Source organism: Selaginella moellendorffii, unplaced genomic scaffold (genome assembly GCF_000143415.4).
Source record: "Selaginella moellendorffii unplaced genomic scaffold, v1.0 SELMOscaffold_0, whole genome shotgun sequence".
Lineage (NCBI taxonomy): Eukaryota > Viridiplantae > Streptophyta > Lycopodiopsida > Selaginellales > Selaginellaceae > Selaginella > Selaginella moellendorffii.
In genome coordinates, this window is record NW_003314261.1 from 268017 (window position 1) to 287271 (window position 19255).

Genomic DNA, 19255 nt, shown 5'->3' on the forward strand with positions numbered 1-19255 from the left:
TTGGACCAACTTTGCTTGCAAGCAACTGTTGTCTCCGAGTTTAATCTGCTGTGTCAGAGTAAAAGATTGATATATAATATCATGTGGTGATCTCGACATGGTACTTCATTCGAATGCCCCGGCCCGCTTGCGAGCGATCATCGCAAGATTTCAAGAGAATGCGGCCCCAAGCCTTCCTCTTGCTGCTCATGGCCATGGCTGCCGCAGCCTTCTCCGGAGGGAGCAGCGCGAAGACCCTTCACATTGGCTTCCTGTCGTCGGAGCCGGACTGGGCAATTCCGGAATCTCTCTCGCTCGAATGGTCGGTATCCGCCTTTAACTTAGATGATATATACAGAGGTAGATGTAATCACAGTCCTCCTCACTCCGCCCATCTGAAACCAATAGGCAATCCGCGTTCCAAGTCGCAGTGCAGGTCCTCAACAGCGAGGCCAGGGATTCCGCACTGAGATTGGAGGGCGTTTGGGAGCGGTGTGGGTGCGACTGGACATCGGCCCAGAACGCGGCGGCACGGCTGGTTGAGGAATCGCGGAGCAAAGGGGGGCCGGGCGCGCTGCTTGGGGTCGTCGGCCCCGCCTGCAGCCAAGCAGCCGCTGCAGCAGCCAAGGTGTTGCAAGAGCATCAGATCCCGCTCGTCTCATTTGCGGCCACAGCTGCTCGCCTCTCCAACAGGGACCTATATCCAAACCTTTTCAGAACAGTGTAAGCACTTCAGAACCCAGTGTGACACCCATTCACGATTGTGCGTGGATCTTCACCTACAGGTACAGTGACGACCATCAAGCCTCCTCCATCGCCGCAATGGTAACAATCATGCATGCATATGGTGATACGCACTCCATGTAATAAATGGTGGGTGGCAAACAGGTGAACCAGTTGCAAGCGACAAACGTCACGATCGTCTACACCAACGACGCATACAGCTTGCCCCTGGCCCAACAAATACGCGTAAGTAACGAGTGATTGCAATTTATATTCTTGCATGCACAGTCTCTGTGCGACGGAAACGTCTTCAGGATGGAGCTGCTGGAGATGGGAGTGAACGCCACCTTGAACTCGAGGCAAATCGACGGCATGTTCAACGCGATTGAGCCTTACACCTTCCTCGTCTTGGCACTCCAACCATCGGTAGCCACGCAAATGTGGGAGCTGGTGCTTAAGCTGGTGCGTTTCTGTATAATTATGGTTTCCGATGCCAATTACACAAGCCAGAGCAGGGCAAGGCGTCTTATCCTTGGTGGTATTTGGGCAGCGATGGCGTCACCGCAGTGGATATAACACAAGAAGGTACTAATATACTCTGACTGTACGTACACCAACTGTAGATTGAATCTAATCGAGAATCCCTGCTCAAAGGGAGTGGTCGGCTGGAAGGAGAGATTGGCATTGCACCATATGGTATGCAGTCAGCGCCATAGCTTTTGCCAAGCATGAATTCATTGAATGCGTTTTGCAGGTGGTGACCCGTCGGACGAGCTAGTGTGCCAGAAGTTTTACGAGCACTGGAGCGAGCGTCAGCAAGAGTATCCAGGCTTTGCATCGAACCGGAGCACCTCGTACGTGCCTTACTTGATCGACGCGGTCACGTCTCTGTTCGAGGCTGCGAATCAAGCATCCGCACAAGGCATTGCAGCGGTAAACGCCAGCAGTGTGCTGGCGGCGCTGAGATCAGGGAGAGCGCACAAGGGATGCACCGGGAGCGTTGAATTCGATCCCGATACTGGCTCCAGGCTTGTCACGTCGTCTGCGACAGTCTACGAGCTCGTCTCCTACGCTGGCAGCACCTGGCAGGCATGGAGGAGCTCTACTAGAGTTTGCCTGATTGCTTCTCTTGTGGTTTTGTGCAGTTGAAAGGAAGGATTGTGAACGGGCGCTTGTCAAGCTTGCAGCCGGTGACAAGGCCGGGCACGTTTCCAGCCAACAGCAGCGCTGCCGAGGTATGTGTACCCCTCGATCGATATGGAGTGAAAACCTTGTACTCGCTCCCAGGTGTACTACGTTGGTGGCGAGGACAAAGGCCGCAAGAACAGCAAAGTGAACGCGGCGCTGGTGGCGGCCATTCTAGTCTTGTGCACAGCCTTCATCGTCGTCTCGGTGTCGCTCGTGTGCTACCACAAGCTACGTCACAATTCGCCACTCACATTCTTCCGGATGCAGCACTGACTAGGCTTAGATCGTGTACCGAAAAATGCAAATGGATCTTGAGTTAAAAATAAAAGTGTTCTCGATTAGGGCACGGAGCTCCAGATCGGAGTTGTAGGGGCCCGGGGGAGCGCAGTCCGCGTCTAGGGCTGCCAGTGGTGGGAGCGATGAGGATGCATTCCCTGCCGGCGTGGCTGCTGCTGGCGTGCCTGCTGCAGCTCGCCCTAGCTTCCGAATACGATCACAAGGTGAAGATTTCTTGCCCATTTCTCTTTCTCGCTTTGCCGGATCGGGGGACTCACGCGTGCTGTGGCGGTGCGTGCTTGCTTGCTTGGGCAGTACGACATTGGCGACGCTGTTGTGCTGTGGGTGAACAAGGTCGGCCCCTACAACAATCCCCAGGAGACTTACAACTACTACAGCCTGCCCTTCTGCCAGCCCGGAAATGCCAATCCCGCACACAAGTGGGGGGGATTGGGAGCGGTGCTGGAAGGGAACGAGCTCATCGACAGCCAGATCGACATCAAGTTCAAGAGTAAGTCAATGCCTTCGCTCTGCCGGCGCAGGCACTCACAGCGCACATCGTGTTGCAGAGTCTGTTGACAAGGTTACGATATGCAAGCTGGATCTGAATCAGAGAAAAGCCATGGAATTCAGAGCGGCCATCGAGGAAACATACTGGTTCGAGTTCTTTATGGGTAAGCCATTCTTCCTTTCTTTGAAAACTCTCTAACCGGCGCCTTTTTTCCAACCAGACGACTTGCCGCTGTGGGGTACGTCTTTCTCCATTTCTCTTTTGCGTCCAGTAGATTCATAGTCCCCGCAGGATTTGTTGGTGAGTACCACCACGGCAAGGCGGAGGAGCAGAATGTAGCCATTTACACTCACAAGCACCTCGTTATCAAGTACAACAAAAACCAGGTGCTTACTCTCTTTTCCTCTCTCTGTGATGCTGATTATGTTTTCCGCTATGTAGATCATCCAAGTCAACCTTACGCAAGATGGTCTGCAGCCACTTTCGCCTGGCAAATCCCTGGAGTTTACATACTCCGTGAAATGGATCGAGACAAACACGAGTTTCCACAAGAGATTTGATGCCTACCTGGACTATCCATTCTTTGAGCATCAGGTTTGTTGTCGTCTGTCTTTGTACAAGTTTAAACTCCTGCTTGTGGTATCTTCGTGCAGATTCACTGGTTTTCGCTCTTCAACTCGTTCATGATGGTCATATTTCTGACTGGCCTGGTGTCTATGATACTCATGAGAACGCTGAAAAATGACTATGCGAAGTATGCCCGCGAGGAAGATGATCTCGAGACTCTGGTACGTTTATGTTGCGCATTGCAGTGGCTGAAAGAACTTTTCCAGGAAAGGGACGTGAGTGAAGAGTCTGGATGGAAGCTTGTCCACGGTGATGTCTTCAGACCGCCACGCTATCTTGTTTTGCTGTCTTCGCTTGTTGGTACCGGTGCTCAACTGGCTGCGCTAGTCTTTCTGGTGATCTTGCTGGCCATCGTCGGGATGCTTTATGTTGGGTAAGTATCTGTCACGCTGCGGCCGAGGTGCTCATCGCTCGCCTCGCCCTTTGTTGATGCAGGCGGGGAGCAATAGTGACAACCTTCATTGTATGCTACGCTCTTACGTCATTCATCTCCGGTTATGTTAGTGGCGGGTTTTACTCGCGAAACGATGGTAGGTAATGCTTCTACCTGTGGTGCTAACAATCCCTTACACGCTTTGGAGCAGGCAAGCACTGGATCAAGTCCATGCTGCTAACGGCCTCGTTGTTTCCTTTCATCTGCTTTGGCATCGGTTTTGTTCTCAACTTTGTCGCAATTTTCTATCGCTCGTTGGCCGCCATTCCCTTCGGTACCATGGTACGTTGCAGAGATGATTTTTCTTTTCTCTCCTGAACTTTTATTTTACAGGTCGTTGTTTTTGTCATCTGGGCATTCATTTCATTTCCCCTGGCTCTTCTTGGGACTGTTGTGGGGCGAAACTGGAACGGGACGCCTGATAACCCCTGCAGGGTGAAGACCATCCCTCGTCCGATACCGGAGAAGAAATGGTATCTCAAGCCATCCATCGTGGCGCTTATGGGAGGCTTACTCCCATTCGGGAGCATCTTCATAGAGATGTATTTCGTGTTCACGTCCTTTTGGAACTACAAGGTAACCCGGTCGAGCCCAGTTTTTTCAGTCTGCTGATCTGAGTCCGTGGTGCATGGCAGGTCTACTACGTCTATGGTTTCATGCTGCTCGTGTTTCTGATCCTCCTCATTGTCACGGTCTGTGTGACCATCGTGGGCACGTACTTCCTGCTAAATGCGGAGAACTACCACTGGCAATGGACGTCCTTCTTCTCAGCTGCATCCACGGCCGCGTACGTGTACCTCTACTCGGTTTACTACTACTTCATGAAGACCAAGATGTCCGGGTTTTTCCAAACGAGTTTCTACTTCGGCTACACTCTGATGCTCTGCGTTGGACTGGGGAGCCTCTGTGGTGAGTACCATACACTCCGATTGTTTTCTTGGTCGGATGGATTGATGACTTTGATGGTTTTGATGCGCAGGTGCGGTGGGCTACTTGGGCTCGAGCGTGTTTGTTCGGAGGATCTATAGGAACATTAAGTGCGACTAAATCACCATTTCCCACATCCATTTGTTGCTGACAGTTGTTTGTGTCCTAGTACGTAACTATCATCCGGCAAAGACGTGTCTAGTTTAGTCAACGGAGTCAACCAACTTCACCCAGCCATTTGGAATCTTATGTTTAGTGTAGTCAACGGAGTCGCATTTGGAGTGGCCAAAGCCCTAAACCAAAGAGAATCAGGGCTTTGTATTTGCTAGCTAGCGAGGATGCAGGCCTCTCTAGCTTGTGCCGCCAAGATCGGCGCTGGATCTCCGTGTAGCACCAGGTGGGGCGGCGTCGGGAGCACCAGATCCGCTGCTGCTACTGCGTTGAGGCTCCCTCCGCTCGCAGCCGCGCTTCCAGTGAGTGGTGGAACTAGGACTAGTAGCAGCAGTAGCAAGCTCTTCCTGGGATGGGAAGGAGCGATCCAGCAGCAGCCATCGCAGCAGGCACGGAGCAAGCGGATCGTGCGAGCCGAGGCGTACGAAGCTGATGCTGATCACGAGCCGGCTGCCAAGGCTCCTCCCCAGCTCAACCGGCTCAAGATCGGGATCTACTTCGTGACGTGGTGGGCGCTCAACGTCGTCTTCAACATCTACAACAAGAAGGTGCTCAATGCCTACCCCTACCCGTGGCTCACCTCCACGCTCTCCCTGGCCGCTGGCTCTGCGCTCATGCTCGCGTCCTGGGCCACCGGCCTCGTCGCCCCTCCCGACACGGACCTCGCCTTTTGGAAGGCGCTCCTACCGGTAAGTCCTCCACCTGCGAGCTCTTGACTTTCCGCTAAAACCACGAACAGGTTGCGCTGGCTCATACCATTGGTCACGTTGCCGCCACGGTGAGCATGTCCAAGGTTGCCGTCTCCTTCACTCACATCATCAAGAGCGCGGAGCCAGCCTTCAGTGTTGTGATCCAGCGTCTCTTCCTGGGAGAGACCTTCCCCCTCTCCGTCTACCTCTCGCTTGTGCCCATCATCGGTGGCTGCGGCCTTGCCGCACTCACGGAGCTCAACTTCAACATGACGGGTAACTTACGTGGTCCAACACACTGTTGTTACTGACTGCTTCTCGTCTCGGGCCAGGCTTCATGGGGGCGATGATCTCCAACGTTGCGTTCGTGTTTAGAAACATCTTCTCCAAGAAGGGAATGAAGGCTGGCAAGGCAGTCGGAGGCCTAAACTACTACGCTTGCCTCAGCATTATGTCGCTGCTGCTCCTCACGCCCTTCGCCATCGCCATGGAGGGGCCTCAGCTGTGGGTGTCGGGGTGGCAGAACGCCGTGCACAACGTCGGGCCGCACTTCATCTGGTATGCTTTGCCTCCTCCTCTCTGCGTGACCCTGACTCTCCGTTTGCAAATGACTCGCAGGTGGGTTGTGGCCCAGAGCGTCTTCTACCACCTCTACAATCAGGTGTCATACATGTCCCTGGATGAGATCTCGCCCCTCACCTTCAGCATTGGGAACACGATGAAGAGAGTCAGCGTCATTGTCTCGTCTATAATCATCTTCCGCACGCCTGTTCAACTCATCAATGGCGTCGGAGCCGCCATCGCCATTCTTGGGACGTTCCTCTACTCACAGGTAATGCCTACTACTACACATCACCATAACCATCTCTTGTTTTTGTTCTTGTTGTGCCGCAGGCAAAGCACTGAGCCACCATAGCTTCCTTTCATACAAATAAGTGGCACCAATTTTCCGTATATAATATATAAACACTGTTCGGTTCAATCATATATGTTATTCTCTCTTAAGTGGATCCCTCAAAGCATATCGTGGAAGCGAGCGAAAGACTTCTTCTGGATGATAGCTCTGTAGGAATCACCAGGCTGGACTTCAAACCGGCTCCTTTGGCTGCCAAGACCAGCCCGTTCAGTTCCAACGTGTGCTTGCACGGGCTCTACGATCCCAGTCCCTTCCTTTCCAAGCCCCTGTCCCAAGGAGCGCATTAGAAACAAAAGCACAAGAGACTACTCACAACACTTACCGATCCCTCTTGCCAGCCCATGCTCCGGAGCATTCTGTTGCCAACGTTGCTCTCGTCCAGAGCCTTGTCCACCGTGACCGCCTCGTAACTCTCTGCCGAGCCTCCCGAGCTTTGCACCGGAGCACCGCCCGCACTGGCCATTTCCTCCAGGGGATCTCCCGGCACGCTAAGCCCGTAGAGGCTTCTCCTCTCCGCCGCCCGGTCCCTGTACTGAGGCGTAGTTTCCGTAAATCTCCGCTTGGATCCCACCCTTGGCCCGCTAGTAGCTTCAGCTCTCAACACGGCCTCGCTCTCGTCCGCTCCGGATGTTTGCTCTCTCCGGACAGCCTCCTCGCCCTCCGTGGCTGCCTCGTTCATTCGCTGCTTCCAAAGGTTGAACGTGCTGTTCAGTTTCTTCTTGCCCGAGTTCTTGGACGTAAGACGGACTTCCTTGAGCTTGTCCTTGGCTGCACTTGACGCCGCGGCATCTGACATCGCCACCTTGTCGGCGGCAGCATCACTACGCACAACTGCCGGGGCCGATATGACTGCACTGGCAGCGTACTGTTTCCTGCTGCTCGCTCTATCCTTGGTTTCACTTGCAGATACGTCTTCAACGGGTTTCGGAGGCTCTGCTTCCTCAGCTGACGCTGCAGTATATGCTTGATACTGCTGAAGCTCCTGGTTGAAGGTGTACCAGACGCCATGAGTTCCATCGTAGTAAAGGTTCCTGTTGGCGTCGTAGTAGAACTTGGTTGCGGCATCATAATAGTAGCCCGAGGCTTCATCCCACACAAAGCCGGAGCTCTTGTCACCCTCTTCCAACTCTGACCTGGCGTCGTACTCCTTGGGCTCCCAGCCGCTGGCATCGTACTACAACGACCAAGTTAGTGCCGGATGAAACGCAACACACAGAGCAAGGCACCTGCTGGGCACACGATGCAGCAGCAGTCAGAAGCGGCCCACCGTGCAGGCCATAGGGACTCTTTGCAAATGCAACCCGCAGAATCTGACCATTCTTATCGATCGCGGTGCCGTTGCTGGCCTCGAGCGCTTTCACCGCGTCCTCGACCTGCCGCTGATCCATCAGAAACAGGTCAAACAGGACTGTTTGGCAACTTACCGAGTGGAAGTGTATGAATGCATAACCCCGAGAGACGTGCGTAAACTTGTCACGAATCAGCCGCAAATCCTGCAACCCAGCGGTAAGCGATGAAAAACTTAACGACTAAAGTTCACCTTGATGGGAGCATGTTTAGAAAACTCGTAGTGCAAAATCTCCTCGTCAACATTGTCGTCAAGCCCACGGACGGCAAGAACATGTGAAGGAGCTGCTCCAGCTTAGCACAGCGTTAGAAAAGAGAGAGCGTGGGTGAGCACAACTCACCTGGCTCAGGTCCCCTATACCCTGAAGTTGAAAGATCAGTGGCTTCTTCACCGCGGGCTTCGTTGCACTGTAGCGAGCCAAAAGTAAGCACTCATCTAACTCTAAGCCACGCATACGTACCTGCAGACAGACTACACGCCTAGCAAAGTTGAGGTAACCGCAGAGTGCGCAGATCCAGTCAGATGGAACGGCAACTAACGGCTTGCTAGCCTGACCGGAAAATCTGTAGTCTGGAAAAGCCCCTCCCGATGGTCTACTACTGATTCTCTTTGGTCAGTACAGACTGAAAAGAGACGACAGCCTTACCTGTATTCCAGAAAAAGCCGCCGTCCATTGACAGTTATCCCGTCAGTCCCAATAGATGCCATCAACTTTTCGGCAGCGTCCTGCAAAGTTGTTGTCCTTGATTAAGAAAACAAACACCCGGAGAGACAAGGACCACTTACCACAGACGGTAAATCGACAAAAGCAAAGCCCCGCGACACTCCTGATACCTTTTCTTTTATAACACGAACATGCCTGAGCGGACCCCATCTTTCCTGCAGCATACCGGTTTAGCATCCAAAAACCAAGGTCCAGTTGCTGCGGCAAAATACCAGTGCCCTATACAGATCATCTTCCACTGTCTTCTGGGAGAGGCCTTTGACAACAATTGTTCCCGTGGGCACCTGCTGAAGACGAGTTAGAACGACCAACGTTGTCCGAGAACGAAAGAGTTACCACGGAAGGCTGTTGCTCCTCTTGCACGGGCCTGCTCTCCTCTTGCCACGACGTGTACGGGGAGCGCGATCCATCAGGCGTGTAGACATCTGTGGTCCTATCTCTACCACCGTGTCGACCTCCTCCTCCACCGCCTCCTCTATCCTTGTCCTTTCTCCTGCCTCTCTCCCTGTCGAGATCATCATAGTCGTGCGACCGCCGACGTTCGTCACCAAAGTCCCTGCTGCTCCTATGCCTGTAGTCGGAGTCGTCGAACTTATCATGCTCCCAGCAGCTATCCTGCCTCCTGTAGGAGCTGTAGTCCCCCCTAGAGTCGTCCAGGTGGTGGCGCCTGGAATGGCGGCGATGGCGCGACTCCCCCTCACTCCCTCTGCCAACAAGAGCATGAGACATTGGAAGAGGGAAGAGATGAGAAACATACCCAGGAGGCTCTGGATCGTTCGCCTCGTCATAGCCCTGATCGTGAGCCTGTGCATCCAAAAGAATAAAAGGGGAGTCAGCACTTGGTTGCGAAATTGGACGTTGTTGTCCCAGCCTGCTTCCTGTTTAATGAGGAATCGAGGACACATTCTTCCACTGTCCGTGGGAGTGGGACACTACTAACACACAAAGCCAGTGTGAGACTGTAGGGAGGCATACGCTGCTATTATCCCATCCCGATCGACGATGATGGTGATGGTGGTGCTGGTAGTGCTGCTGCTGCTCAAAACGCCCACTCGCTTCCATGCTAGCCTGCACCCGCGGAGCTCGCCGTGCTCTAGCTCTAGGTTATCGCATCAATACAAAGCACGCCTCTCACCTCCAGCGCCTCCTCTTCGCCTGCCCTGCCCTACCCAGCCCAGCCCAGCCAGCCCTAAAATCTCTTTTCAAGAAAGGTATCTTACTAATCCACCCTTATCGATCAAAGAGGAAGGAAGATTCAATCGCATCTAGGGCTACCTGCAAATGGGGAAGACGTTCCGGAAGCGTGTGGCGTCGGACGAGGAGGATGACGAGGAGGAGCGCCGGTAAGCATCGAATCGCTGGCCATGGGCGCTGGCTCACATTTCCATCCCTCACAGGCTCGCTTTGGAGGAGGTGAAGCTTCTGCAAAAGCAGCGGGGGCGGCGGTGTGGCGTGATGGCCAATCCGGTGGCTGCGTCGCCGGGGTTGGACAGGGTCAAGAGCTCGGACAAGGTGGAAGTGGAGGGCGAGAAGGAGGAGCTTGTGCTCCAGGACACCTTCGCCCAGGAGACCGCTGTCAATGTGGAAGACCCCAACATGTAAGTCCCTCTCGCCGTGGTCTTCATGCGTAGCTAAACGCGACGCAGGCTCAAATATGTGGAGCAGGAGCTTGCAAAGAAGAGAGGGAGGCAAGAGTCTGGAGGCACAGTGGACGCGGACAAGCCTGCCGAGGACGACTTATACGTTATTCCTGACCACCTCAAGGTAACGCTTTTGCTTCTTTGGACGCACGTAACTGGACGAGTGTAGGTGCGAAAGAGGAACTCTGAAGAAAGCTCCACGCAATGGACGACCGGTATAGCGGAGGTGCAGCTCCCTCTCGAGTAAGTATGGCAAGAGTTGCTGCGTTTTGCTCCGGGCAACTCAACCTGGTCAGCTTGCAGATACAAGCTGAGGAATATAGAGGAAACCGAGGCAGCAAAGAAGCAGCTTCAAGATAAGCGCCCCCTGGTTGGCAGAACAAGGTGCGTGTTTACTCCAGTAAATACACATGTAGCTATCGGTGTGTTCCACTCCAGGCCCCAGTCCAGTATTCCTGCCAGTTACAGCGCCGATTACTTCCAACGTGGTCGTGAGTATGCGGAAAGGCTGCGGAGAGGTACTACAGTTCGTGGCTAGGCTGCACTAAAAGCTCATGCCCGCGTATGTGCGCACTTTGCAGATCATCCCGAGCTGTACAAGGACAAGGACGCTGCTGTTTCTTCTCAAGACAATACGCAAGCAACTAGTGGTCCCGATGGTGCACCCGAAGGTCGCACCAGGAGGCAGGCAGCGACGGATGAGATCATGCTGGAACGCTTTCGAAAGCGAGAAAGGAGCCGCCTCATGCGGCGGTAGCGCAAGGTAGTGGCATACCTTTCGCTATCTCTGTGTAAATTTATGTAACACTCGGATTCTTCCAGCTTGATGGAAGGGTGCGCCAGGCAAGGTTCATGTACTTGAATGCAAAACTCTGTCGTGGTTGACTTTAAACACCATGTCTCGTGATGCCATGTCGAAAACATGCCATCGTGCTGGACGACGCGGCACATGAACATTGCGGAAGTCTTCTCAGTGGGCTATAAGAGTGGCAAACTCCGCATCAGTTCCTCAAGCAAGGATCGACTTTAGGAAGCAATGGCAGCAGCAGCAGCGCAGGTGCTAGTGTCGAGCTTGGTGCTCATGATGGTTGCAGCCGCGGCTGCTACTTACAGCTATCCGGACCAGCCGACGGACTACATCCTTCTCAGCCGCCTGTACAGGAGAGGGCCGGAGCGTGCTCAGTGCATTGGCAGGAACAGGAAGTGCCGGTTGATGGTGCTCCAGTGCCCGTGGCAATGCCCCGACCGGAAGAGCACCGTCCAGGGGAAGCAGTCGTGCTTCATCGATTGCTCGCCTAAGTGCGAGGCTACGTGCAAGCGTGAGTTGTGCTTTCCTCTTATTCTCTTTGCAAATGTTTCTGCTTCTCACGGCTAGCTTTGTTTTTACAGGCCGGAAGCCCAACTGTCGAGGCTATGGCTCCGTCTGCTACGACCCCCGCTTCGTGGGAGGAGACGGAGTCATGTTCTACTTCCACGGCATGTCGGACAAGGATTTCGCCATCGTCTCGGACAGCAGCATGCAAATCAACGCGCACTTCATAGGCAAGCGCGTCCAGGGACGAAGCCGAGACTTCACCTGGGTACAAGCTCTGGGGGTCATGTTTGGCGAGGATAGCAGGAGCTTGACGGTGGGAGCCAAGAAAGTTGGCGTGTGGGACGACGAGGTGGACCAGCTGGTGTTCACGTACAAGGGCGAGCCAGTCGTGGTTCCGGCGGGAGCCAACTCGGTGTGGACTTCGGACAGTGGAGACGTGAGAGTGGAGCGAATCGCGGAGACCAACAGCGTGGAGCTTGCGGTGGAGGGGCTGCTGTCGGCTTCCATCACCGTGGTGCCCATCACGGAGAGAGACAACAAGATCCACAAGTACGAGCTCACCCGGGACGATTGCTTCGCTCACCTCGACATCCAGTTCAAGTTTTTCAACCTGTCGAGCGCTGTGGATGGAGTGCTGGGGCAGACTTATCGGCCAGAGTTTCACAACCCGGTCAAGGTGGGCGTGCCCATGCCGATCATGGGCGGGGAGGACAGGTTCCAAGTTAGCTCTTTGATCAGCGCGGATTGCAAGTCGTGCGTGTTCCAGGCCCAGGCCCAGGCCCAGGCCGCCGCTAGTAGCACCATCACCGACATGGGATTGGGAATGGAAGTGGCGACTCAATGTAGCAGCAACAGTGGCAGCGGTGGAATGATGTGCCGCAGATAAAAGAGAGCTTCTTGTTTGGTTCGAGTGTCTTTTTAACATAACGGAGCGTTTCTCCTTTCCTCTGTTTAAAATGTTTCCCGCCACTGGCCAAATCCCTAGCTAGGGTTTATGCGGCAACCATGCCGAGGAAGGGCAAGCGTCCGCCCAAGGCATCAGCGGCAGCGCAGCCAGCGAGGTTCGGCATCCAGCATTTCTTCCAGCGCCAAGCATCGCCCTCCTCGCAGCCGCAAGAGATCGCGCTTCCGGTCAAGCAGGAGCATGTCGACAATGGTCATAGGAAACGTGTCAAGCTGCCGCCTTCGGAGGTTTCGGCGTCGCCGCAGGGGTCTGATGATGGAAGCGACGAAATCGTCTGGGAAGCCTCCCCCACTGCCGAGCGATGGCAGGGCTTGAAGCTTGCTTTGCGCCCCTGTCAATCAGGAAAGAATGTGGGTATAAGCATCACCTCGCCTCGTCTCAAGGTAAAAGCTATATTCTTTGAGGGAGCGTCTAATGGAATTTCTACCAGCTGAATGATCCGAACAAGGAAAATGTACCAATCACACAGCCAACGAGCAAACAACAGCTGTTGAGAGTCCCGTCCCCAGCTCCACAATGCAAGGTACGTGGTTTCTCTTTTGTCAGCAGCCGTTTCCCGATTAGTCATATCCAGGCGCGCTCTGTTATAAAACATGGATCTAAACGGCAAGGAAAGCGCAAGGTATCACATGAAGCTTTCTTTCTCTTTCCCTTAAAGTTTCTGGTGTGTTTCTTTTAGGTGCTGCTTGATCTACTCGATCAGGTTGAGCTTGTAATTTCTGATGACAAGAAAGCTCCTGGAAGTGAGCCTTGTGTGGTCCAACCGGCAAGTCACATTCCAAAGAATGACGATGAACAGCACACTAACGTTTCTCGGATCGCGGAGGACACTAAGCCGGATATTTATTATCTAGTTCTTGAAGTAGGCTACAAGTTTGCTTGTAGACGTATTTCATTCTTTTCTTTTTCAGGTAACAGAATCCGAGTATCAAAAGGAACATGGTCCTGGTTGCTATCCTCAAAAGGTATCTGAACTTCTTTCTACGAAAAAAACTTATAAACGTCACCGTGCTGCCAGGTTTTGCGGCTGTTCGATGAGAAAAATGCGGTTGAGAAACTAGTTCACCTTCGTGATGAATGGTAGGCTTGTAAGCTGCTGCATTTTAAAGAGCTCACGTTATCGTTGTGCAGGAGTTCTAGTGTCATACGACCTGGTGATACTGTAAACATAATCGGAGACTTCGGGGCTGACAACAAGTGCATAGTTGACCACAAAGCTAATTTGCTTGTACTTCACCCAGATGTGCTTGTTTCTGGATCACGGGTATGTTTTTTCTTTTTTATCTTTCTACGTGGATGTTTTTCTTTTATGCGTATATTCAGGTAGGATCAAGTTTCAGTTGTTCCAGAAGAGCTGTCTTGAACGAGAGGCTCAAGTCGTTCGATAGTTCTATGGCTGCATTGCTAGGGACAATGCTTCATCGTCTCTTTCAGGTGTAACAGTGTTGATTTTGTGATCTCATTTTCATCCTGTTCTTCTGTTTGGCAGAAAGCGTTAACTGCTGAAAAACCATCGCATGACGATTTGCAAGTTCAAGCCAAAAGGATTGTTTTGGATCATATAGATGGTTTGTATGCTCTAGCAGGTAAAATTCTGGTTATATTTTATTTTTGGAGGTTTCTATTCATCAATTGTGCAGGGAATGAAAAGGAAGCGCTCATCAAGCTTGTTGACGCCATTCCTCCACTATTGGACTGGTTGCAAACCTACAGAAACCCCAAGGTAACCTGAGTCCAGCTGTGCTTTGACTCATCTTCCCTTCAGGAATCATCTGAAGCTAATATTGACTTTGGTATGGGGACTGGTGAACGCCGTGTCGCCATTACAGAGGTACTGCACCAAAACTTTAAGATGTATGAATCACGCTTTCACTCTTTTCAGGTTGTAGATATTGAGGAGATGATCTTGTCGCCGAAGTACGGGCTCAAAGGAATGATCGATGCATCGGTAAGAGTCGACGAGGAACACATGCCCCTTGAGTTCAAAACGGGGAGAGCAACAACTGGTCAGGTTAATATAAACACTAGAATTCGGCTTTGAAGCGTAAAGCTTGAACAATTTTGACAGGCTGGAGTAGAGCATCGTGCCCAGGTTATTTTATACACGCTTTTGATGTCCGACAGGTGCGTTGCTTTTCTTTAAAAATACTCTTTTATAGTTTCTTGCAGGTATTCCCAAGACGTGAATCAAGGAATGCTGTATTACCTGCATACCAAACAGACTCTGGTATTTCGAGGATTCATGTAGTGTCTAATCTGATCAAGTTCAAAGCAGGGCATTCAGGCTCAACGTGCGGACGTTACAGGTCTTTTGATGCGGCGGAACGAGCATGCATCTCATCTGCTTCGTGCTTTGTCAACTCAGGCTTTACCGCCAATGTTGCAGGTTAGATGTTTCTTTCTTCCACCAAAAAGTAACCGATTCTATGCAGAGCTCGCACATGTGCCGTGGATGCCCGCTCCTTGACGTGTGCACTATGTACCATAAGGTGTGTGCTCACAAATGTCGATGTTTTCGAGACCCTGACAATGAGCTTCAGTTGCAAGACGGTGGAACGGGAGAGTCCAGTGGGCTCGGGGAAGTTTTTGATGCATTCACTGCCCACCTAAATCACAAGCATGGGAAATTTCTTCAGCATTGGGAACATTTGATTGATTTGGAAGCTCAATTGCATTTTGTAAGTACGTTATGGCGTTTTCTTTGGTCTCAATTCTGCTTGTTATCTCAGTCCTCTCAAAGCGAAATATGGAGAACTTACGGTGGTCAGCGGGAAGAACGTAATCGATGTCTTTCGTCAATGGTCATAACATCCTTCAATGATGACAAGGAAAGGCCTGGAAGCGTTATTTATCGTTTTCAAAAGGCAGCATCATCGAGTAATCTACAAAAGGGTAACCAGGAACAAATATTCACATTAGGAGATTACGTGGTATGTGCTTTGGTTGTTCTTTTTCCCTTTATGATGTTTTCCGCAGTTGTTGAGCACGGAAAGTGGTTTTTTCGCACTTGCCGGAGGTATTGTCAGAAGTGTCAACCCTGACTGCGTTATGGTAACGCTTGCTTGTCTTCTCTGATTATGACTTACATTGTTTCCAGGTCTCCGTATCTCGTGCGCTAAGGTTGCCTGGAACTACCAAGGCAAACAGAATATTTCATGAAGTGTGGCGACTAGATAGGGATGATAGTAGTTCCTCTTTTGCTGTTATGAGGTAAGCCATCTGGAAAATTTTGTTGCTCTAACTTGTCCTTCGAAGATATAATGTGTTACAACTTTTTGTGAGAGATGGGGCTAGGCGTTCCCGCGAACTTATTGTCGATCTTGAGGTAAGCATTTACGATTTTAGATGTTCTGTGTGGATGTTCTCGACCAGGCACCGGTGTTCGACAATTTTTTAAGAGTTAGCCAAGACCCTGCTTCAACTTATGTTAATACACTAACAAATCTGAACAAAGACCAGCGCAGTGCTATCGGGAAGGTAAGCTTGGTTTTATATGTTCACCCCAAGTGTACTCACGGGAATGTTTCGTGCAGATAATCTCAGCCAGAGACTACTGTCTAATACTGGGAATGCCTGGCACAGGAAAGACCTCAACAATCGTCTATGCGGTACGGGCTCTGCTCTTAAGAGGCTTGTCTATTTTGTTGGCGTCGTACACGAACTCTGCTATTGACAACATACTTTTGAAACTGAAGTCCCAGGTGTGATGAATATTGTCGTTCTTCTCAAGCACGTGGTGTTGCAGGGCGTAGACTTCGTTCGTGTGGGTAGGCCAGAAACGATTCATCCCGAGCTTGTTCAACATGCCATAGGGACAAACGTGACATCTGTCGACGAGCTGAGTTTGAAAATAAGTCAAGCTCGAGTAGTTGGAGCGACTTGCCTTGGCATAACGCACGCTTTATTTTCCAGACGGAAGTTCGACGTCTGCATCGTTGACGAGGCTGGACAGATTACTTTACCTGTGAGTGTTTGTGACAGTGTACTATCACTGAAGCTGCTGTATCCAGGTTTGTTTAGGACCGCTGCGGTATGCACGAGCCTTCGTTCTTGTTGGTGATCATTATCAGCTCCCTCCTCTTGTTCAGGTGCTAAATTAGTCTTTTGCTGTAGTGACATCACACATGCATTGCAGAGTGCGGAGGCTAGAGAAAAGGGAATGGCTATCAGCCTCTTTCGCAAGCTTTCCGAAGCGCACCCATTTGCTGTTGCGGCTCTTGAATTCCAGGTAAATTTTCTGCTGTTAGCTGGATATTAGTTGCGTGTTGTGCAGTATCGTATGTGCTCAGCCATAATGAACCTTTCGAATGTTTTAATTTATGGCAATCGTTTGAGATGTGGATCAACCGAAGTCGCCAACGCTCGGCTTTATGTAGATATTTCAAAGGGATTACCTCCATGGACTCAACAGGTAAATGAGTCTGGTACTCCTAAGACACGATTTTACTAAAGTATGCTCTGCAGGTTTTAGATTGCGCGCTAAGTGTACTTTTCCTGGACGTAGGTAATGTTTCACTTTGATTAGTTTTGTCGGGTTACAGATTTCGGATAAATGCAGACAATATTAGCTCACAAGATAGGCATCATGGTCACGCAAAGCACAACTCTGTCGAGTGTTCTGTATTGATTGATGTGAGTATCGGTTTCCTCATTCTTTTCTGAGACCCAGAGTTCGCTCCCAGATACTCCATAATTTAAAGAAAGGTGGTGTGGATACACGCTCCGTGGGGGTGATCAGCCCTTACAAAGGCCAGGTAGATTACATCAGGCAACGGATAAGTGACAATGGTGCAGGCCTCGCGGACGTCGAAGTCCATACTATCGACAAATACCAGGTTGGTTTCCTATGTTCCATGAAACGTAACATCTGTTTGTCAGGGAAAAGACAAGGATTGCATTCTAGTATCGTTTGCGCTATCCGAAGATCATCGAGTTTTAGGATCCCTTCTAACAGACTGGCATCGAATCAATGTTGCAATAACCAGAGCCAAGGTAAAGCGGCACTTACATCTATCCACTCAGCTGATGTTCAACTGCAGAAAAAGCTTATCATGATTGGCTCCATGAAGGCACTTTCGTCAATTCCATTGCTTGGGCTTCTTATTCAGCAGGTGAGATTCGTTAAGAGCTCGAGACGGATGCTTTAAGTATGTTCCTTTCAGGTGCAGGACCAAGGCGGCCTAGTTAGGCTTCCTGAAGATCCATACAAGGTTGTAATTTAGCAGCAGGATGAGGCAAAGGAGTAATCATACCTATTATCCTAGACTGAAGAAAACGATCACGAGCCAGAAGATATCGGCCACCATGTCTCCAGTGCAGTATGCCATCTCAAGAATCAAGTGATGATGAATGTCAAAGGTGAGCTGGTTGTCACGCCACAGCCTCATTGGAACTTGCTGAGGGAGGCCAATCTCTACAAGTAATGCTCTGAGCCAAACGGTCGTTCTTTGGCTGCATGAGAGGCAGCCAAATACTCCCTTTAGAGACTCATATGGAAATTAGGCTCATAAAAGATAGAAATCTAGACTTCTTAGATTATGCTACACTTCCTCTTGAGGTTCTTTACCACCCAACCACCTCAAACTACCTCAAAAGTTCCATTGCACCACAGTGTGAACCCTAGGATAAATTAAGTCTTTTACCCTAACATGCTTTAATATCTTGTCCCGTACCATGGAATCCAACTTTTTGGAATAAAATTGGAAGTGAGTATCCTTGCCCAATCAGCGTCACTAAAGCTAAGTTGCCCACCCTGGTACCACAAGTAGGCGATATAACAAGCTCCCGATTGACTGGATGAGTTTGATAGAGAATGTTAATTCCTTGTGCACAGTCACCAATCAGCTCCATCATGCCAAGAAAATATCTCAGAAGTGCCTTCATCTCGAACTGGGTCGACAGGTTCTTCTTCACATGAGCAAACATGGCAGTGACCAGATTGTCATCGACATAGAGGCCAAGGATGGTGAAATCCGGTGGGCAGAACTGGATGTAAAGATTGCTGCGACTCTCTTTTCCTAGTTTAGCAAATCCATCTGGCTGCTGCATGTAAATTTCCTCCTTCAATTCTCCATAGAGATAAGCAGTAGTGACATGTAACTGCTCTATGTCCTAGTCACCCGCACCAGCAAACTTGAGAAGGCATGAAGAATCCATGAAAGTCAGTTCCAAGGACTTGTGAGCAGCCTTATGCATGCCTTGGAATGCAAGAAACAAACACGTGCCATTCTTCCTCTGCGAATGCGAATGCATCTCATCCTCCATTGCAGCAAGCTAGAATTTAGCTCCTGGAGAATCCATGGCTTGAGCATAAGAGCAGGGCACCATCAGAAGTTTCTAATAGTGGAGGCGATTGTCTGGCATGGACTGTCAAATCTGGAGGAACGAGATCCAGGGGACATTCACCACTGGTGTCACTGAGATGGAGATTGAGCCCACTCAAAGCTCCTCAGGAGGATATCTCAAAGATGAAGAAGCTCCCACAGTTTCTGGAGGAGTTAGGCTGTGAGACAAGCTTGTTAAAGGTCACCTGCTGATAATCACTATGTGTGTAGCAGGATTCCGGAGATGCCAGGCAGCATGAATTTGGAGACGCCAAGCAGCCTGTAACCCAAGAATTTACACTCAACGCTCTTAGCATCAAGCTTTCTTCATGTGGCCCAAGCTTCACAGCCAAAGATGCGCAAGTGTGAAACCAAGGGCTTCCATCCAATGTCCGTCCACAGGGTAACAAATTTTGGACGTAGTTAGCTAGCTGAATAGCGTCAACTGGGCCACTAACCTGTAGCATCGCTCGTGTACTTTCCACCAGAGTGTGATTCTTC

The 19255-nt window shown here is 50.9% G+C and overlaps 7 protein-coding genes across 12 annotated transcripts; 6 read left to right on the plus strand and 1 right to left on the minus strand.

The window, feature by feature from the left end:
* Positions 1-78: 78 nt before the first annotated feature.
* On the plus strand, positions 79-2231 carry LOC9656512 (metabotropic glutamate receptor-like protein E). Its single transcript, XM_024668168.1, has 10 exons — positions 79-301; positions 388-702; positions 765-804; positions 868-948; positions 991-1164; positions 1218-1287; positions 1357-1398; positions 1457-1791; positions 1848-1937; positions 1990-2231. Exons 1-10 carry the CDS (start codon positions 114-116, stop codon positions 2161-2163), a joined length of 1509 nt encoding a protein of 502 aa, XP_024523936.1. The 5' UTR covers positions 79-113; the 3' UTR covers positions 2164-2231.
* LOC9633237 (transmembrane 9 superfamily member 1) lies at positions 2225-4875 on the plus strand. Its single transcript, XM_002960008.2, has 13 exons — positions 2225-2390; positions 2482-2677; positions 2736-2840; positions 2898-2915; positions 2969-3063; positions 3119-3271; positions 3331-3465; positions 3511-3677; positions 3740-3834; positions 3889-4019; positions 4071-4313; positions 4373-4646; positions 4717-4875. Exons 1-13 carry the CDS (start codon positions 2310-2312, stop codon positions 4782-4784), a joined length of 1761 nt encoding a protein of 586 aa, XP_002960054.1. The 5' UTR covers positions 2225-2309; the 3' UTR covers positions 4785-4875.
* A 107-nt stretch (positions 4876-4982) lies between these two features.
* LOC9656513 (glucose-6-phosphate/phosphate translocator 1, chloroplastic) lies at positions 4983-6526 on the plus strand. Its single transcript, XM_002960009.2, has 5 exons — positions 4983-5524; positions 5575-5800; positions 5857-6082; positions 6143-6356; positions 6419-6526. Exons 1-5 carry the CDS (start codon positions 5003-5005, stop codon positions 6428-6430), a joined length of 1200 nt encoding a protein of 399 aa, XP_002960055.2. The 5' UTR covers positions 4983-5002; the 3' UTR covers positions 6431-6526.
* LOC9656514 (SUPPRESSOR OF ABI3-5) lies at positions 6461-9689 on the minus strand. 4 transcript variants are annotated; one of them, XM_024667914.1, is made up of 14 exons: positions 9648-9689; positions 9488-9580; positions 9270-9316; positions 8849-9218; positions 8725-8799; positions 8575-8667; positions 8435-8514; positions 8249-8387; positions 8129-8195; positions 7981-8072; positions 7865-7933; positions 7667-7813; positions 6763-7614; positions 6461-6706 (listed from the first exon to the last, which is right to left on the minus strand). In XM_024667914.1, the coding sequence occupies exons 2-14, from the start codon at positions 9572-9574 to the stop codon at positions 6539-6541; spliced, it is 2286 nt and encodes a 761-aa protein (XP_024523682.1). In that variant the 5' UTR covers positions 9575-9580; positions 9648-9689; the 3' UTR covers positions 6461-6538. The 4 variants fall into 4 exon arrangements, with proteins under 4 accessions (XP_024523682.1, XP_024523729.1, XP_024523816.1 ...); XM_024667961.1 differs by having other exon boundaries at positions 9488-9605; XM_024668048.1 differs by having other exon boundaries at positions 8725-8796; positions 9488-9689.
* A 77-nt stretch (positions 9690-9766) lies between these two features.
* On the plus strand, positions 9767-11044 carry LOC9656499 (protein COP1 SUPPRESSOR 2). 2 transcript variants are annotated; one of them, XM_024671920.1, is made up of 8 exons: positions 9767-9855; positions 9910-10110; positions 10159-10276; positions 10322-10395; positions 10456-10536; positions 10591-10670; positions 10734-10915; positions 10975-11044. In XM_024671920.1, the coding sequence occupies exons 1-7, from the start codon at positions 9794-9796 to the stop codon at positions 10907-10909; spliced, it is 792 nt and encodes a 263-aa protein (XP_024527688.1). In that variant the 5' UTR covers positions 9767-9793; the 3' UTR covers positions 10910-10915; positions 10975-11044. The 2 variants fall into 2 exon arrangements, with proteins under 2 accessions (XP_024527688.1, XP_002960056.2); XM_002960010.2 differs by having other exon boundaries at positions 10734-11044.
* A 138-nt stretch (positions 11045-11182) lies between these two features.
* Positions 11183-12417, plus strand: LOC9633238. The gene is made up of 2 exons (XM_002960011.2): positions 11183-11471; positions 11542-12417. The coding sequence occupies exons 1-2, from the start codon at positions 11189-11191 to the stop codon at positions 12351-12353; spliced, it is 1095 nt and encodes a 364-aa protein (XP_002960057.1). The 5' UTR covers positions 11183-11188; the 3' UTR covers positions 12354-12417.
* Positions 12418-12432: 15 nt separating this feature from the next.
* LOC9656500 (DNA replication ATP-dependent helicase/nuclease DNA2) lies at positions 12433-17974 on the plus strand. 2 transcript variants are annotated; one of them, XM_024671894.1, is made up of 33 exons: positions 12433-12814; positions 12862-12954; positions 13006-13053; positions 13111-13293; positions 13343-13396; positions 13450-13511; positions 13563-13695; positions 13755-13865; positions 13921-14017; positions 14072-14154; positions 14197-14262; positions 14314-14442; positions 14500-14555; positions 14601-14658; positions 14707-14817; positions 14864-14920; positions 14972-15109; positions 15161-15361; positions 15408-15482; positions 15529-15641; positions 15687-15756; positions 15804-15908; positions 15965-16132; positions 16177-16395; positions 16442-16519; positions 16567-16659; positions 16705-16842; positions 16896-16935; positions 16990-17063; positions 17114-17266; positions 17310-17423; positions 17471-17542; positions 17594-17974. In XM_024671894.1, the coding sequence occupies exons 1-33, from the start codon at positions 12473-12475 to the stop codon at positions 17651-17653; spliced, it is 3594 nt and encodes a 1197-aa protein (XP_024527662.1). In that variant the 5' UTR covers positions 12433-12472; the 3' UTR covers positions 17654-17974. The 2 variants fall into 2 exon arrangements, with proteins under 2 accessions (XP_024527662.1, XP_024527668.1); XM_024671900.1 differs by having other exon boundaries at positions 14716-14817.
* The last annotated feature ends 1281 nt before the right edge of the window (positions 17975-19255 follow it).